This window comes from Triplophysa dalaica, chromosome 11 (assembly GCF_015846415.1).
Source record: "Triplophysa dalaica isolate WHDGS20190420 chromosome 11, ASM1584641v1, whole genome shotgun sequence".
In the NCBI taxonomy this organism is placed as follows: Eukaryota; Metazoa; Chordata; class Actinopteri; order Cypriniformes; family Nemacheilidae; genus Triplophysa; species Triplophysa dalaica.
Window position 1 is genome coordinate 8,146,330 of NC_079552.1, and position 16,101 is coordinate 8,162,430.

The 16,101-nt window shown below is 39.3% G+C and overlaps 1 protein-coding gene and 1 long non-coding RNA gene across 5 annotated transcripts in view; one reads left to right on the plus strand and one right to left on the minus strand.

The window, feature by feature from the left end:
• ptpn20 (protein tyrosine phosphatase non-receptor type 20) overlaps positions 1 to 16,101 on the minus strand; it is a 34,405-nt gene that overhangs the window by 11,562 nt on the left and 6,742 nt on the right. For all 3 annotated transcript variants that reach the window (XM_056761092.1, XM_056761094.1, XM_056761093.1), the window contains 37 exons: positions 16,006 to 16,095; positions 15,849 to 15,927; positions 15,587 to 15,740; positions 15,388 to 15,459; positions 15,069 to 15,243; positions 14,557 to 14,692; positions 14,314 to 14,452; positions 14,089 to 14,241; positions 13,683 to 13,868; positions 13,418 to 13,577; positions 12,885 to 13,125; positions 12,688 to 12,788; positions 12,378 to 12,455; positions 12,186 to 12,293; positions 11,997 to 12,113; positions 11,704 to 11,903; positions 11,527 to 11,619; positions 11,363 to 11,456; positions 11,022 to 11,107; positions 9,745 to 9,934; positions 9,181 to 9,386; positions 8,732 to 8,824; positions 8,239 to 8,642; positions 7,868 to 8,156; positions 7,609 to 7,779; positions 7,283 to 7,457; positions 6,873 to 7,083; positions 6,757 to 6,782; positions 5,306 to 5,389; positions 4,775 to 4,839; positions 4,510 to 4,671; positions 4,165 to 4,339; positions 3,176 to 3,252; positions 2,768 to 2,841; positions 2,187 to 2,335; positions 1,914 to 2,059; positions 1,612 to 1,702 (listed from right to left, as the gene is read on the minus strand). In XM_056761092.1, the coding sequence (XP_056617070.1) occupies positions 1,612 to 1,702; positions 1,914 to 2,059; positions 2,187 to 2,335; positions 2,768 to 2,841; positions 3,176 to 3,252; positions 4,165 to 4,339; positions 4,510 to 4,671; positions 4,775 to 4,839; positions 5,306 to 5,389; positions 6,757 to 6,782; positions 6,873 to 7,083; positions 7,283 to 7,457; positions 7,609 to 7,779; positions 7,868 to 8,156; positions 8,239 to 8,642; positions 8,732 to 8,824; positions 9,181 to 9,386; positions 9,745 to 9,934; positions 11,022 to 11,107; positions 11,363 to 11,456; positions 11,527 to 11,619; positions 11,704 to 11,903; positions 11,997 to 12,113; positions 12,186 to 12,293; positions 12,378 to 12,455; positions 12,688 to 12,788; positions 12,885 to 13,125; positions 13,418 to 13,577; positions 13,683 to 13,868; positions 14,089 to 14,241; positions 14,314 to 14,452; positions 14,557 to 14,692; positions 15,069 to 15,243; positions 15,388 to 15,459; positions 15,587 to 15,740; positions 15,849 to 15,927; positions 16,006 to 16,095 (5,250 nt within the window). The remainder of the gene's footprint in view (positions 1 to 1,611; positions 1,703 to 1,913; positions 2,060 to 2,186; positions 2,336 to 2,767; positions 2,842 to 3,175; positions 3,253 to 4,164; positions 4,340 to 4,509; positions 4,672 to 4,774; positions 4,840 to 5,305; positions 5,390 to 6,756; positions 6,783 to 6,872; positions 7,084 to 7,282; positions 7,458 to 7,608; positions 7,780 to 7,867; positions 8,157 to 8,238; positions 8,643 to 8,731; positions 8,825 to 9,180; positions 9,387 to 9,744; positions 9,935 to 11,021; positions 11,108 to 11,362; positions 11,457 to 11,526; positions 11,620 to 11,703; positions 11,904 to 11,996; positions 12,114 to 12,185; positions 12,294 to 12,377; positions 12,456 to 12,687; positions 12,789 to 12,884; positions 13,126 to 13,417; positions 13,578 to 13,682; positions 13,869 to 14,088; positions 14,242 to 14,313; positions 14,453 to 14,556; positions 14,693 to 15,068; positions 15,244 to 15,387; positions 15,460 to 15,586; positions 15,741 to 15,848; positions 15,928 to 16,005; positions 16,096 to 16,101) is intronic.
• On the plus strand, positions 4,781 to 11,228 carry LOC130431877 (uncharacterized). 2 transcript variants are annotated; one of them, XR_008908352.1, is made up of 3 exons: positions 4,781 to 5,351; positions 6,878 to 7,011; positions 11,040 to 11,228. It is a non-coding gene; the product is annotated as an uncharacterized LOC130431877 (long non-coding RNA). The 2 variants fall into 2 exon arrangements; XR_008908353.1 differs by having other exon boundaries at positions 4,781 to 5,332.

Consider the following 16,101-nt stretch of genomic DNA (forward strand, 5'->3'; position numbering starts at 1 on the left):
TGGCATCAGGCTTTCCGGAGAAGGTTGCGGCCCTTGAACTGCCTCCAGCAATAACAGTGGTTAAATCCCAGGGGCCTCACACTTTTCAATCCTGGACCCTTTATTCAGGGAACAGAAGCCCAATGAGCTGCCGTGATAATAAACAAACACTCCAGGCCAAGCTAGGGCAGTCTGCCTCCCGCGAACACATGAAGAACTGTATTGTGCCCTCTTCTACACACACACACACTCTCTCTTTAATGCAAATACAGCCCAGCCTCCATATACAAACCACCAACTAAAAAAAAAATCACACTCGCCTGTGACCCCTCACACGAAGGGATGTTTCCCATTACTAGTGAAAGCGGATCGGTGAGTCACACATCTCCTGTTTGACTTTTGCAGCATTATAGGTTATATTTGAAACAGAGAGGCCAAACACACACCTCACGGCAGCAAAAACTGGATACCGTAGCCGCAGTGTGAAAACGGCACCACATGGGTGAGGAGGCCCGGAAAGCCGCAAAGAGGTGCCGGATAGAGTGTGAAATAGCGAGTCAAACAAATGTCCACACTGGCGCTGTAATCTAGCACCCGGCTCTGGTAGGACACCCGGGAGTAAATAATCAGGGATTGGTTGTGTTTCATTTAATTGCCTTGTCATGTATTCCGCTGTTTAGTAGTAAATGTATATAGGGTTTATTCTACTTCTCATATCTGCTGTCTACAAAAATATCTGTTGCAGTGCACTGTAAAAATGCTAATATACAATTCAAATACATACTGTATATAATTCAAATAATATAATTCAATATATCCCTGGCTACAAATGTATATTTGAGGTTATAGTTTCATTTATAACACTTAAAGGACAGTTCACCCAAAAATGAAAATTCTGTCATCATTTACGCACACTCTAGTTGTTCCAAATCTGTATACATTTCTTGGTTTCTTATGAACACAGAGAAAGATATTTGGAAGAATGGTCACACAGTTATTGGACCCCATTGACTAACATAGTGGGAAAATGACAATGGTAGTCAGAAGTGCTCCAACACTGTTTGCTTTCCTACATTCTTCAAAATATCTCCTTTTGTGTTCAACAGAACAAAGAAATTAAAAAAGCTTTTTTTCCTACTATGGTGGTCAATGGTGGCCAAGAACTGTTTGGTAACAACCTATCTTCCAAATATCTTTCTCTGTGTTCATCAAAACAAAGGGTTAAATACAGATTTGTAGCTGAGAGTGAGTAAATCAAGAAAGAATTTTCCTTTTTGGGTGAACTGTTCCTTTAACAGTAGTGTTCTTTTTTCTATTGTGACATCTTGATAAACAGGAAACCATAGTAACATGACAGTAATTTGGTTTTATTATTACCGAAAACCTCCTTTACCGATTCCACAGCAAAATTCAGAATAGGCTACAGGATTTCATTGTAAGAAATCCTGGCAATTATTGACGGTGTGGTCTGTGTGGTTTCTAAATGATGTGAAAATGCAGAGCGCAAAAATCCTTTTTATGAGGCTTACAAACTGTAAAATGGCAATAAAAATCCCAACAAAGAGAACAACTGTGGAATGAAATGAATAAATGAAAGGTTTTGTGTTGCATTTCAGAAGCAGATGTACTTACAGGGCAGGATATCTCTATATCTGTTCTTCTCACGGTTTTCAGGGGCTTTTCCAACCAGACAGTTGTCTGAGGGTTTCAAATGCTCTAAAGCCTATTGGAAGAAAAGTAACACAAATTCTCCCACACTTGAAACATTTCACATGTATTCTAAACATAACAACAGCAGAGAGCATTTTAATACATTTAAATATTAAAAAATCCTACAAAATATGAATCAGTTGTTGGATATGCAGTTTTTCAATACATTCTAATGTTATCAGTGTAATGAAGATACATCCAGTAGACTTAGACCACAAACATACCATAAATTCTTTGATCAGATCTTGCTTATCCAGCTGTTCGAGAGACTGGATGAGGGCTTTGACCCTGGAGCCAGAGTACCGGCCATTCTTAGGAGGAGATATCACTGCAAGACTGGCAAGCTCCTGTTCTGACACGATCACTTCACCTTAATGTAAAAAAGTGATCATATGCAAATATGAAATGAATCACTATAAAATGTTTAAAATGCCATTGTTCATAGTTTTACGTTTCTATACATACATTATAATAATATACACTCTACTTTCATGTACCTGTATGTGGGATGGTCTCCGGGGGCGACGGCAGCGGCGCTCTGTCTTCATCATCTCCATCATCGTCTTCCTCATCACTGCTCCAGCCGTCTGACTGGCTATGCTTTTTCATGGCAGAATTTTCCAGATGCTGCTTCTGGGTGTCTGTCCTGAAGGGGGTACGGGGCAGGAATGAGCAGAGACCTTGACCACATTGCTACGTTCCGGGGCCTGTTATCATGCAAGGCTGATTTTCCTGCGATTTTTCCACCTAAAATGTAAAAAAGCTGCTAATTGGAAGTGCTACGTACTACAACAAATGCGGCTTGTAGGTCAACCCAACTAGAAACTAAAGGGATGATATTTGTCGGTTCGGTCTTGAGTTTCATTAATGACTCTATAGCGCCTCCCTGTGGTGATATCTTTTGAAAGCTATTTAAAAAATCCAGTAACCTAAGAAAATTTTATTTTACACATTGTAGTAGAAAAAATCCTCCTAAATTGAACTCCTATTCATTACAGGTTATTAAAGGGCTTCTGCCGGTGGCCATTGGGATAACGTAGCAGGACTGACAAAAATGTAATAATTCAATGACACTCACCTTTCCTGTAACATGTCTGTAACTCTCAGAGATGGGCAACACCTCTGACATGTAGGTGTACAGTTTCGACTTTCCTATAGGAAAACAAGAACAAGAGAGAGTGTGTGTGTGTGAGAGAGAGAGAGAGAGAGAGAGAGAGAAAGAAAGAAGAGACAGGCGATGAGTTAACTTAGCTTACACTTCATCCGAGTTTCACCTGTTTCCTCTGAGCTGACAGCAATAGGAGGCGTTGCCAACAAATTTTATGGTAAACGTTACATGCTGTAACACGTTGTCCAGTTTCCTTGTATACATGTTTTATGTCTAGTGTTCTGTGTTAGGAGGGGAGTTATTTTGCTTTAACAAGTATCCATTACAAAATTTGTATTATTGTGCTCACAAAAGAAATGGTTAAAATGGTTTTAGTACCTGCTCACATTCTCCTCCAAGACATTCTGAAGTTTGGAAAGACACGTCTGTGTGTGTGTATTTGTGTGCTGTTACATCTGCAAATGAGACATGAAAAGGAGATATTCACGATTAAATGGTTTTCTGTGAACTTTTTCGCTGACAACTTCCTTGGTAGGGTTGGATAATATTGCTTAAAATAAATGTGATAACTTGCTGCATAATGCAATATAGAATACGCAATATCATAATAATCATCGCAATAAAAAAAAAAAGGTCAAACTTCAATAAAGGCGGCAATTCTCGCTAGTAACAAAACATTAACTATGACTTTTTCCCCAATTAACTGTAAATTTGTGGCTTATTAATAGTTAGTAAGGTAGTTATTAGATTAAGGGACTGGGTAGGATCAGGGATGTAGAATATGGTGATGCAGAAAACGTGCTTTATAAGTACTAGTAAACAGCCAATATGCCAATAATAGGCATGTTAATAGTTAATAGTGAGAATATACTGAATATTGACCCCTATACTGAAGTGTTACCAAAAAAACATATGAATATCTTTTTTAAGATGAGAAAAAAAATGTATCATATTATTTCTTGGAAAAGAAAGCATCACAACCACATCTTAATATTTCACTGTTGCATTACATAAAAATATATCTCAAAACATTATTACAAACCACATTTTTTGACATTTCAATAGAATGTTCAGCCCTTGGTTAACCAATGAATGGCTTTTTAATGGTGGTACTGAAACAATATCTAGAAAGAAGGGTGACCAATGGCTGATTTAACAGTAATGAATAGAAAATGTTATTTGATGGTAAAAATTAGATGTTTAAAAAGTCACAAATTCTAATTATGCGTGATGACCCAGCACAGTGTTGGTACTAGAGACATATCACTAGTTTGTTAACTTGTGTATATATTTCATTATCAACTTCTTTGTGTCTTCCGCTGTTTTATCTTTCTATGGATGTGTAAAAAACGACAAGCTTTGCTGACCTGCAGATTTAGTTGTAGTTAATTCCTGAGAACTCTCACCGGGCGTGCTAGATCCATAGCAGGTTGACATGGGTAGGATGTCCCTACATACCGTCAGCTGAACTGTGCCCTCTGCTTTCCTCAAAATATCTGCCACTTCACATTGGCCAAGTCCTGACACAATGATGTCATTCACCTACAACATTTACATTACATTTACTCATTTGGCATACGATTTTATCCAAAGCGACTTACAAGTAGGAGAGCGTATAAACATTTGGGCAACCTACAAAAATAAGTGCACCTACTTAAATATATGGTGACTTTAAAGCAGTCGGTCAAGACGAAATACCACACATACTGTACCTCCAAAAGGATGTCTCCCACTCGCAGACGCCCATCATGCTCGGCCACCCCTCCGCAACAAATATCCTTCACTCTGAGAACGCTCCCGTTGACTCCGCCCACCAGAGCAAAACCCAGCTCACCCCTCTCTGGCTTGGTGAAGTCTACCTGAATAATGCAGCTCTATAAAAAAAGAAAAATGTGAAGACCAGATAAAATAATATAGAATAATAAGTTAGATTACTTCCCATGTTATAAGTCGAAGTTTAGGGAGAGGAAAAGTTACCTCCTGCTCTGATGTCACAGACAGCCTCTTCCTGAATCGCAGGGCACCCTCAGCAGCAGGTTTACCTATAAATGACAAGAGAGAGAGAGCGAGAGAGATCATGCTTTTGATCAAAAAATCATAAATGATAACAAAACCAACCCAAATTCTTTTCATTCCTCCTAAACAAAACCTCAAGAGCACAAACACGTCCCAAACTCACGACTATCCCCCTCCTTCGCTGTCATTTTGAGCCCAGTTGTGTCGTTGACCCGCTCCTTGCTACTGTAGGTAAACTATGCTCGCCTTTTCCAGCTCTTTCGGACCTCCTGGCCAGCGGTCTCCTAGCAACCCGGATGCCCTCTAGATGAGCTGGCCTTTATTCGTCAGACACAAGGAAAAGGCACTTTGATCGGCCAGAGGAGGCCGTGTCACTCGGTAATAATTAATCCTGCACCCGCTGCCCTCTGAGCGGGACATTCCGCGTCTGTCGACACACACAGCTAATGCCACAACTCCCAGACAACAGACACGGAGAAACAAAGTCTTTACCTTCTGTAGGGACTGCTTCCACGTCAGGTGAGCTATGATCTTGCAGGTAAGGGAAGAACTTCTTATCCTGCCATTCAAACAGACCTGGAGAAGAGAAATAGTCAGTGACTAATACCTTGCTATTGTTGAACTTTATTAATATCAATATCAAACAAACAAAAAATATTTAATACCGTTTCGTTTCTCCTCTATTTCTGCTTTTAAAATGATAAATGCTGCCTTTTAAAGGGAAAGTTCTCCCCAAAATGAAAATTCTGTCATCATTTAATCACCCTCAGATTGCTGCAAACCTGTAAAAATGTTGTTGTTCTTCTAAACAGAAAAGAAGATATTTGGAAGAATGTCAGTAACCAAACAGATCTCATTCACCATTTACTGCCAAAGTAGGAAAATAGATACTATCGGAGTCAATGGGGGACGAGATCTGTTTTGTTACTGACATTTATCCAAATATCTTCCTTTCTGTTTAGAAGAACAAATACATTTTTACAGGTTTCAACAATCTGAGGAAGAGTAAATGATGAGAGAATTTTCATTTTCAAGTGAACTATCCCTTTAAGTCACTTTGAAAAGTGTCTGCTACATGAACCCACAACCTTGCATTGTTAACGCAATGCTCTTACCACTGAGCTACAGGAAAGCTTAATACAGTTTGCTGTTCTTTATGAACAGCAAACGTAACATCCAGTCATTCCAGCACTATGCTGACAGAATACATGTTTAGTATATTCAGGCCTGACAGCGATGGTATGTGAATGCCCAGTGAAGCGAGCAGGGAAAGGCCGGGCTGCTGCGGACCACATCTCGAGCATTTCTGTCAGTTTAGACCAGACTGAAACACTTCGATCATGACCGGCCACTGCAGCACAACCTAGGCCTTCACACACCCCGAGAAAACACACACCACGGACAACCAGAGATTTTGCCCACGGGAACGTTAAAGACTATATAACTGCATACAATCATAAATGACTCAAAATTGCAACAGACACACAAACCTGTACAATTTTTTTCTTTTGAAGAACAAAATATATTTTTAAGAACGCTGGTAACAAACAACTTTGGCCCCTTTTGATTTCCATTGTATGGCCACAAAACATCCCCCAAAATATCTTCATTTGTGTTTCAGGAAAAAAAGAGTCATATTCAGGTTTTGAAGAATGTGAGGGTGAATAAACGATGACACATTTTTGTATTTTATTTATATTATATTTCTTTTATTCCGTCTTTTTAAAGCTTTTAAAGCTGGATTTGTTTACAAAATGATTCAGCCAATAGATGGTTTCATCATACATAATACGCACCTGGCCCAAAGTTAACTTTCTGGTTTGTGTTTGGTTATAAAATAACCATTTATTTTATATTTAATTGAAATTAATATTATTATTTGTTGTCTCTCAATTGTATTCAATAAAATAAACACACCATAAAACACATACCACTCCATTTACCTTTTGGTATCACAGGTTGATCATCTCTGGAACAAGAAAAAATAAACATGTTATGTGAGGAAAAAATGTACAAAATATTTCTTACCATACATGAACCTAAATAAATCCACTCTCACCTCAGGGCTTTTAAAGTGACTCTGCGTGGAGCCCCCTCACACACTTTTACTGCATCTTCCAGTGTCATTCCCAGGGTGCATCTCCCACAGATGTAAACAATCTTGTCATTTGGCTGGATGCTGCCCTCGTCACAAGCAGGTGAGTTTGGCACCACCTCAAGGACATAAATTCCCTGCCACTTACTGCCAATGCCGCCCGTGAGCTTGATACCTGCACAGATCAAAGCAAAATGCTCATTCTTTCTGTCTTTCCTTCCATCCTTCCATCCATCTATCTATATTAGTTTTTATTCAAAAGGCACCATAGCTTTAGACAGCAGACAAAATAAAGAAATACATAAATAAAGAAATAAACATATTTTTTAATAAAACCCTTTTTTTAATAAGTGTATTATACAGCATTTTCTCACCTAGCAGACCGGAAGGAGTTTTGGATATGACAATGTCTTGAAGTGTGTCAGGAGGTGGTGGAGGCAGAAGATTTTGCACAGCTCTGCCGAGCACCATGTGCAGTCTTTTAGAGGAGGACCTGAGAACGCTAATAGCCATCTCATCCGTCACATTAGTAACGTAGAGGCCGTTTACCTACAAAACAAAAGACACAATTTCCATTCAATCTAAACACTTTTTATTTATTCAAACAATTTATGCGATGAATGCGTTTTCTGCAATCGAACACCTTGTAAGCACAACGTTTTGCCAAATAAGTACAATAGTGAAAACTCAGAAGCTGTACCATAACAAGTCTGTCTCCTGCTCTCAGTCTGCCGTCTGACTTGGCTGGATTATCCAGGACACCCTGGATGTAATAGCAGTTGTCCAGTTTACTCCTGGTAATGGTAAAACCAAAACTGCCACACCACGATTTGGTGAGCGAGACAGTCAGTTCGAACTCCTTCAAGATATCCTACAAAACAAACAAACATGTTTACATGCATTTTACAGTATTGACTTTTTAAAAGACACATTCTATGGACCTACACACTCTGTCTTACCTTTGCGGGACATTCATCACCTTCATCTTCATCGTCCCAGCCATTGTTGCTGGTTGAGAGAGCAGTGGACTGGGGAGGCGGTTTAGTTTCTGGTGGAGAGTGTTTTGGAGGTACTTCTTGGTAGGGTGGGGGTGTGCTTCGTGGTGATGGAGAAAAGGGTGGTGGAGGAAGCAGATGTTTGAAGACGGGTAATGTGCTGGTGATGGACAAGTATTCCTCACTTGATACGACTCTTAGACCATTTGCTATGAACCCTGCTATGCTCTCCTCTATACCTTCATTGGTGTGACTGGAAACAGATAACAAGACTTACAAATATATTTATTATCTCCATACGATACTAGCACAAGAGAAACCATGAGGATCTATACCTAGTATTGTTTTTTGACTCTTCCTGATTGGCTGTTATGGCTGCTTCAGGAGTGACTGAAGATGTTTCTGTGTTGATGGTTGTAACAGTCGATGGGGTTGAGAGCGAGGATTTGCTCTCATTCTCCTCCTCCACCGCGGCAGAAGGTTTTGTTTCTCCAGCTTCACTTGGGGATGGAAGGGAAGGTGGTGATGGAGGGGTTGATGTAGATTTATCCTGCGGCTTGCTATCTTGGCTCGCTAGATTCGCTGGGATCTCTTGGGTTTTCTCAGGAAATGCAGCTTTCTTTGGGGCCATCTCTATGGCTCTCTTCTTAAGGAGTTCACTAAAGTCGGGGGCGACAGACCTCGCTTGTAGGTCTAAAGACTTGGATCTCAGTGCACGGTTTGGAGGCGCTGCAAGATTCTGTCAAAGAGGGATGTGAAGTTTTTAAATGCAAAAAAGATGTTACAAAAAACAGTATTATGCATGGAAGATGGAAAAAAAGATGTTACCAGTGAAGTGTCAATATCTCTGCGTTCATGTGAGGGCCTGCAAACTGACAGCCTAACCTCAGATGGAGATTTCTGGAGGAGATGCAGAACTTCCTGTGGTAATGGAAATACATGTGTATCACGAAGGATTGAATTTAACAGAGCAAAATGGAGATTTTAGCGACATCTAGCGGTGATATTGCAAATTGCAGCCGAAGGCTCACTCCACCCTCCCTTAAGAAGCACTACAGTGGCTGCACAGAACTAAGATGCTGAGGCATTTTCACTTCTTTACCGAATGAGATAACATTCTGTAGAGTAGTTCGTCTGTTTAGGGCTACTGTAGAAACAACATGATGAATTCCATGCAAGGGGACCCGCGGTGAATGTAGATAGAAATAGCTCATTCTAAGGTAATAAAAACATAACAATTCACAATGTCTTTATAAATGATACATAACATGCATTACCTCATAGGACAGGCCTCTAACAGATTCTCCATTGATAGCCAGGATAACATCTCCCTCCTTTAGAAGCCCACAATCACCTGCAGGCTGACCAGGAAAAAGGCGCTTAATATGTACCATGCTGCCCTCATCAGGACACAACGACGAAATGACAAAACTGAAGCCCAGACCACCCGAACTCCTCTGAAGAATCACCTCCATGGTGATTTCTGTCACACAGACAGGACAAGACACACTTTGTTATATTATGCTATTATTCTTGATTTTTCATGCGTTTTTATATCATTTTTATATGTTTGTTATAAATGTTAGACATTTTTATTATGTCTATATATAGTACTTTCATTTTGTACTGGTATTCGGTAAGGCTTTAAATTGAAAAATTATGAAAAGCTTTGTTTAAACAAAAGATAACCATTTTAGATTCTGAAATCATCATGTGGACAAGATCTATATTTGGCTTGATCTTTGAGTTATGCGGGTCTGGCGGTTAGCAGAGGTTTGCTGTCAGATTCACTTGAAATGCTTTCTAGAAGACTCTCTCCCCCTCTCTGAGCTCCGTCTCACCATTTGACACAAAGCTGAAGTCCTTGGCTCGGACAGACAAGGGCGTTTCCATGGCGACATCTCTCCTCTGGGGGGTGGGTGTGCTCTGTGCGCTGAGGGGTGAAGAGGATCTCTCTCTTTCTAATGTGGATGAGGCACTAGAAGTGTCCAGTACCACTGCAAGCTCTCTCTCCAGAACCAGACTCACAACCTGAAATTAAAATCCATCCACACAAAAATGAATGAATGCATGACAAGAAACAAGGATGTGGGATGTCGGTCTGGGATGCAGTCATGTCTGGTTAATTATCTAATGCGTGGGGGTGGAAATTGGCCAGCTTAAGTGTTACAGTGTGTCTGTATGGCGACGCACAGCTCTGCGTCATATCCCAGAAAATCTCATTAGCCCCGACAAAAATAACAACCAACACATATTGTTTTCTCAACTTGTGTACTTGACGGAATTGATACAAGGGTTGCATTTAAAAGGTCACAAACTAAACACATTATACCCCTATAGACACTTCCACACATCTCCACTATAACAACTACATTGTGCATTGTGTGTATCTATTGTGCATATATTGGGCCTCATTCATGAAACACGAGCAACAATATTTTATATAAATGGTTCGTTAAGTCATTTTTACTTAAATTTTCTTTTTCTTGAAAATGCTTGTAATTTCAAAATGTTAGTTGGTACGAAAGAAATGTACACCTGCTCCATACCACAAGTGTTCTCAAGCACCACAAGCTGGTCGTTTTCAGAAGAGCACCAGGTATTATTATTTTCACTGGCTAAAACGCTTTGGTAGACAAAGTTTAATTGATGAATTTTTTGGTAAGCATATAGCCTATGAGTATGTTATGCATTTCTGCAACTGTAGCCAAACCAGAGAATGAGTCCAGAGGATTCCAGCATTCCTAGATACACATTTAGCTGTAATTCATAGCTGGATTATGCTTACTGTGAATTAGCGTGCATGTTCATTAATACACACATTTTACTACAAAATCTGACGATTATTAAGTATTTGTGAATCCGGAGGAAAGTGTTCGAGAAGGTCTGTATTATGCGCAATTTACGAATATATTTATGAATGTTTTATGAATAAGGCCCATGGTGTGTATATTTTGTACTATGTTTATTCTCTAATATGTGTATATTTTGTATATTTTTGCATTCCGAATATTTTCTACTTAAAAAACATCAGTAAACGGCTTTGCAGACTTAAGGATGAGTAAAAGCCCATTTAATTTTTTGGGTGAATTGTGCCTTTAAATGACTGTGACAGTACCTCTCCTGTTCTCTTCAGGCATTCTACCGCCTGCCTGTGGGTAATGCCACGCAGGTTACAGCCGTCCACCTCCAGAAGCCTGTCACCTGTCACACACACCACATCATCGAACTGTCAACATCAATTTAAAGTCACATCCAATCCGGATGTTACATATTCATGCTCATTTGCATGTCGGGGTCACATTAAAACTGGAACAATGGGTCATTTGTTTTGTCATAACGGGTTGACAATACTTACAGAACACACTCACAAATCTCACATATACAGTATTGATAAAGCAGTTTTCAAAAATGACATCTTTAAAACAGTATTTTGAAAGTTCAGGAAATAATCTTTACCGATTTGTATTCTTCCATCTTGATCTGCCGCTCCTCCTGGCATCACATTCTTGATATAAATTCCTCCATGACGTACATTGGTGTTGATTCCTCCCTAAAACCACCAACAGTCAATCGTTTCATCATCCACGATTGAAAATGCCAACAAATAAAAAGAAACTCACAGCGACGCTGATTCCCAAACTGCCGTTGATCTTTCTGAGCTCGATGTAGGTGACCTCACCTGGCTTCATGTTAAAGGTGTTGGACATCTCATCCTGAGTAAAAAAGAACCAACAGGTTATTTTGCTTCGGTCAGGTGTTGACAAGTAAACTGTACAATAAAGTGTAGTGAGTCACACCTGCATGTCCAAGATGCGCACCACAGGTACATGTAGCCTTTTTCCCATTTTGGGAGCCATGATGTTGGAAAGCGTCTCTTCCAGTTCCTCCATAACAGGCCTGTACTCTGCATTCAGGGAGCTTTGGGAGTCAAAGCCTCTTTCCAGCATCATCCCCAGATTGCATGTGGCCAAAGAGGTCTTGCTATCCCGAAAGTCCTCTATCATTAATACATATTTGATTCAGCGGTTAGCTGTCAATTAGACTTCACAATCAGTAATACATTTTTTTAGATCTATTAATCAAGACGTACGCTTGGGTTGGGACACTATGAGCTCCACTTCATCTGGACTGTTCTGCAGTATGGAAGCCGCTGTATTAAACGTCACTCCCTCTAGACTGATCTTATTCAGAGAGATCAACCGACCACCTGAATATTCACAAGAGGGACTGAGTCATTTGTCTTTTGGAGTAAAAAAAGAAAATAGGCTCAGAAGTTTACCTGGTCTGATCCTGCCATCTTTATCGGCTGGTCCGTCAGGAACGATTGATGCGATGAAAATTCCAAGATCTAATTTTCCTGTGTTGTCCTCCCCAACTATTACAAAACCTTCACAGGAACAGTGACAGAACATTTTCAAGACAATCAAAATATGCAAAACTTTTTTTTTTATTGGTAATTGGTTTTACTTACCACAACCAAGTTTGGGATCTTTCTTAAGAGTAACACATATGATTTCTCTTTCTGGAGTTGTTTTTGTCGGAGTGTCCACTGTAACCAATAAAACAATTAAAATACTTTAAATTGAATACGTAAAATTAAATAACTTTAAAAAAAAAACGATTAAAACAAATGTTAAATAAATACTTTCAAATAGTATTACTCAATAAGTAACCAATGACATTAATATTTGGTAGACAGTTTTATCCAAAGTGACTTACAGTGCATTCAGAGTATATTATATACTTTTTGCTATATATTTGTTAGGAATCAAACCATGTACCTCTTATAGATGAAGTGGTGGAATTAGCTTCAGAGTCCTGCTTCTGCAGAGAGAGGTTGGACATGATGCGATAGATCGGGGAACTGAAAGTGTCCAGCGGGCTGAGGAAAGAAAAGATCAGCCCGATGAGCCTTTAATACGGCTGTCAGACCTTACATTTCAATTTCATTTATGAGCAGAGCACTTTATTGACAGACCTGGAGCTTTGACTCTGGTCTTTCAGTTCACTCAGACCACTCTGTTCAGGAACGATATTGTCGCTCTGTTGTCGTATCCGGACCCCGATCTTCGCTGACAGATCGTCGCAGGACCTGCTCATGGTGTCGTTCGGCAAGGCATTCAAACCAACATTATTGAGCATGATCTCAGAGCAAGAGAGCCTCTTTATCTGATTGTGCCGTGCTCGAAATATTGACGTGTATTTTGCAACGTTGTCATCTAGGGTGAAATATTATAGACTTTAACAGCAAATACACTCCAAGAAATTCTGTTAATTTAAATCATGATTCAAAAACAACTTTAAATGAATGACAACCATGAGTTTGCAAACTTGATATTTTGTTCAAAATTAGTCCATTTTAAGAGCCAATAAACATTTGCAATGAGAAAGGCTTTATACCTTAATAATGATAATATCGTTAAATTATTCTAATGATACATAATGTTATGTTATCATTTATCATTACATTAAATTATTATTCTATTTAAATGATTTAAAAAGAAAAGCCACCTGAGGCCAAACAGTAGGCGAGTTGTCGAGAGGTCATCTCACTGTGAAACTTGTGCTGAGCTGAGCAGAGGTTCAGCAGATATTGTGCGATCTTTGAGCTCTCTGTCACAAACGAATGCTTCTTACCACTCGGACTACACTCAATGGTGAGTTTTCTTCTCTGTGGAAAATTAGTGGAACATATCAAAACCTAATACGATGAAATAACACACCTGACCTAAACAAACATACAATCTACTGTGTACAAACGCAAAAGTAAACTTACACTCGCTGAAAGACTGTCTGTCTCCGACCAATGAAATTTGCGGCTTAATATACGACAATTGCTCTTTACTTCGTAGACCATAATTCCTTTGGCACAAATTCCCAATATCAGCTCTCCAATAACAGGTTTTTTTTCACGGGCTACACGGTGAAACAGGACCCCATACTCTGGTAGCTGCTGGGCAATCTAATAAAGCACAAAAAACATTGACTGTGAAGACATTAGCTGTAAAGACCATGTTTGTTGGTTTTAGAAACGCACTTTTATGCCGAGCGCCATTATTAGTTACTCCAACGAAGACCAGAAAAAAAACGCAGGCAACATTAAAGTGCTTTTTAAAAAGACATTAATCTGAACTTATTTGATTAAAAGTCGGCCTTTTCAATAATTGTTAAATCAAAGATACCTTTAGAAACTCCATCTCTGCCTCCTCTGGAAGAATCTGGACATTATTGGCATGCAACCTTGGCAACTCGTCTCTTAAACAGGGCAAGGGCACTTTCTCTATAACTCTCCTAGAGATGTACTGCTCCATCTGGAAATAGTTCTTCCCATAAACCTGGAAACATCAGTGTGTTATAAAGAGTATACTGTAGGTCTAGCGAGAAGATCATAATAATATCTGACTCACATCGGACATGTAATCTCCGAACTCAGCCTGCAGAGCCAGCGCAGCGAGAAACAAAGCCATCTCTTCATTACAATACACTCTGTCCTCCAGTATATCCCTCCTCAGCTGGAGATAGTATTGGTGACGGGTAAGTCTATGCCTTTATTGAAGAAAACAAACAAACTATTAGAGATAATGTCCATGAAACTGATATTCAAAACATTTTTCATCACATACTGTAATACAGCAAACTGCAGTACATACAATATATAGGAAATGTCATCAGGAAAAAATTTGACACGGAGAAAAAGGGTAAATGTTGCAGAAGCCACTTTCTTCCAGGAATCTGGTGCAACTTTGGAGACTTTTGTCTCTTGGTCCAAAAAGAAATATTCACCATCTGCAATAGAAAAACGCAAATCAATGTTTAAAACAATTATGAAGAAAAACATTGTAAAATGCAAACACAATGATTCTTGTAAAACCTGTAAAGGCTACATTAAAATCTTTAATTTGAGAGTAATAATGAAAAGAACAACATAAACATATTAGCATTTAAATATATTTTCATGCATAAACTTATTCACAAAATAAAACAAATCCATTAAAATAGTGATTTAAAAATGCACAAAAGTTGGGAAAAAATGAGTGATTCATATTATGTGAATATATATGAACAGTTAATAATAACTATAATTTCATAATAATAATTTGTGCTTATTGTTACGCAGACTGCTTGGACTACATATTCATGTACTATAAAAGGCTTCATTTACCATCAATGAAAGCAAGGCCAAAGTAAAAGTGCTCCACAAGGTTCGCATGAGCCACAACCATGTCAAAGACATCTCTACCACGAGACCTGATGTCACATTTCACCACCACACACTGCTCATTGGGCATGATCACGTTAACTTCTCTTTGAGACAAACCAGACTTGCCCTTCTTTGACTGTATCGATCGGGAGAGAAAAAAGGGTTAAAAAAGACATACTACGATTGTGCACCCATGTATTGTATTCTGCATATACGGTATAATACTGAAGTGAAAATTATACACAATGTTGTTATATACATTATAAATGCTAAAACTTACCACTATAGATCCAGGCAGCTCCAAAACAATTTGAGGTTCATCTGTCATTCTGGAAAACTCAGGTCCAAGGCTCTAAAATGAAGACATGAGGATAGATGACCAACAACTAAACAAAGAGTCTATGATATATAGCACATAAGACAGTGTAGTAGATGTGGACTTGACTAAACATCGAGCATCAAAGACACTGAGCACCTACCTTCGTCTTTTTTTGAGAGAGGTTGACGGCAGAGTCACTCACAGTAATACAAGGACTGGAAAGTCGGGCTTCACTTTTATTGGGAACACTGAGGTACGAACTCTGTGACAGCCAGCAACTTGTGCTTCGTCTGTGTTGAAGTCCCGCTGGATTTCTGGGATACCAAAGCATTGATTCTCCCTCATCACAGACTGACATAGCCCAGGGTTGTATAGCAGGTAACCTGACAAATCTTTAAAAAGAACACAACAGAACTGCTAACCTGTTAGGCGTGCCCTGGAAGGTTGCGGTCTGACTAGGTCTGCTTCTGAGAGACCAGGATTGTTTGTTATGGAACACGTCTTGAAAAACAAAAGGAGAAATGAGATAATAAGTCTTTAGCTAAACAGAATTCACTGAATATGGAACCAAATTCCCACCTTGCTTCAGCTCAGAGTCGAGAGAAAGTCTGCGTGTCTCTCCTGTAGCCACACTCCCCTCCGTATAACCAGGATACGGTCCACGCTTACCTGCCC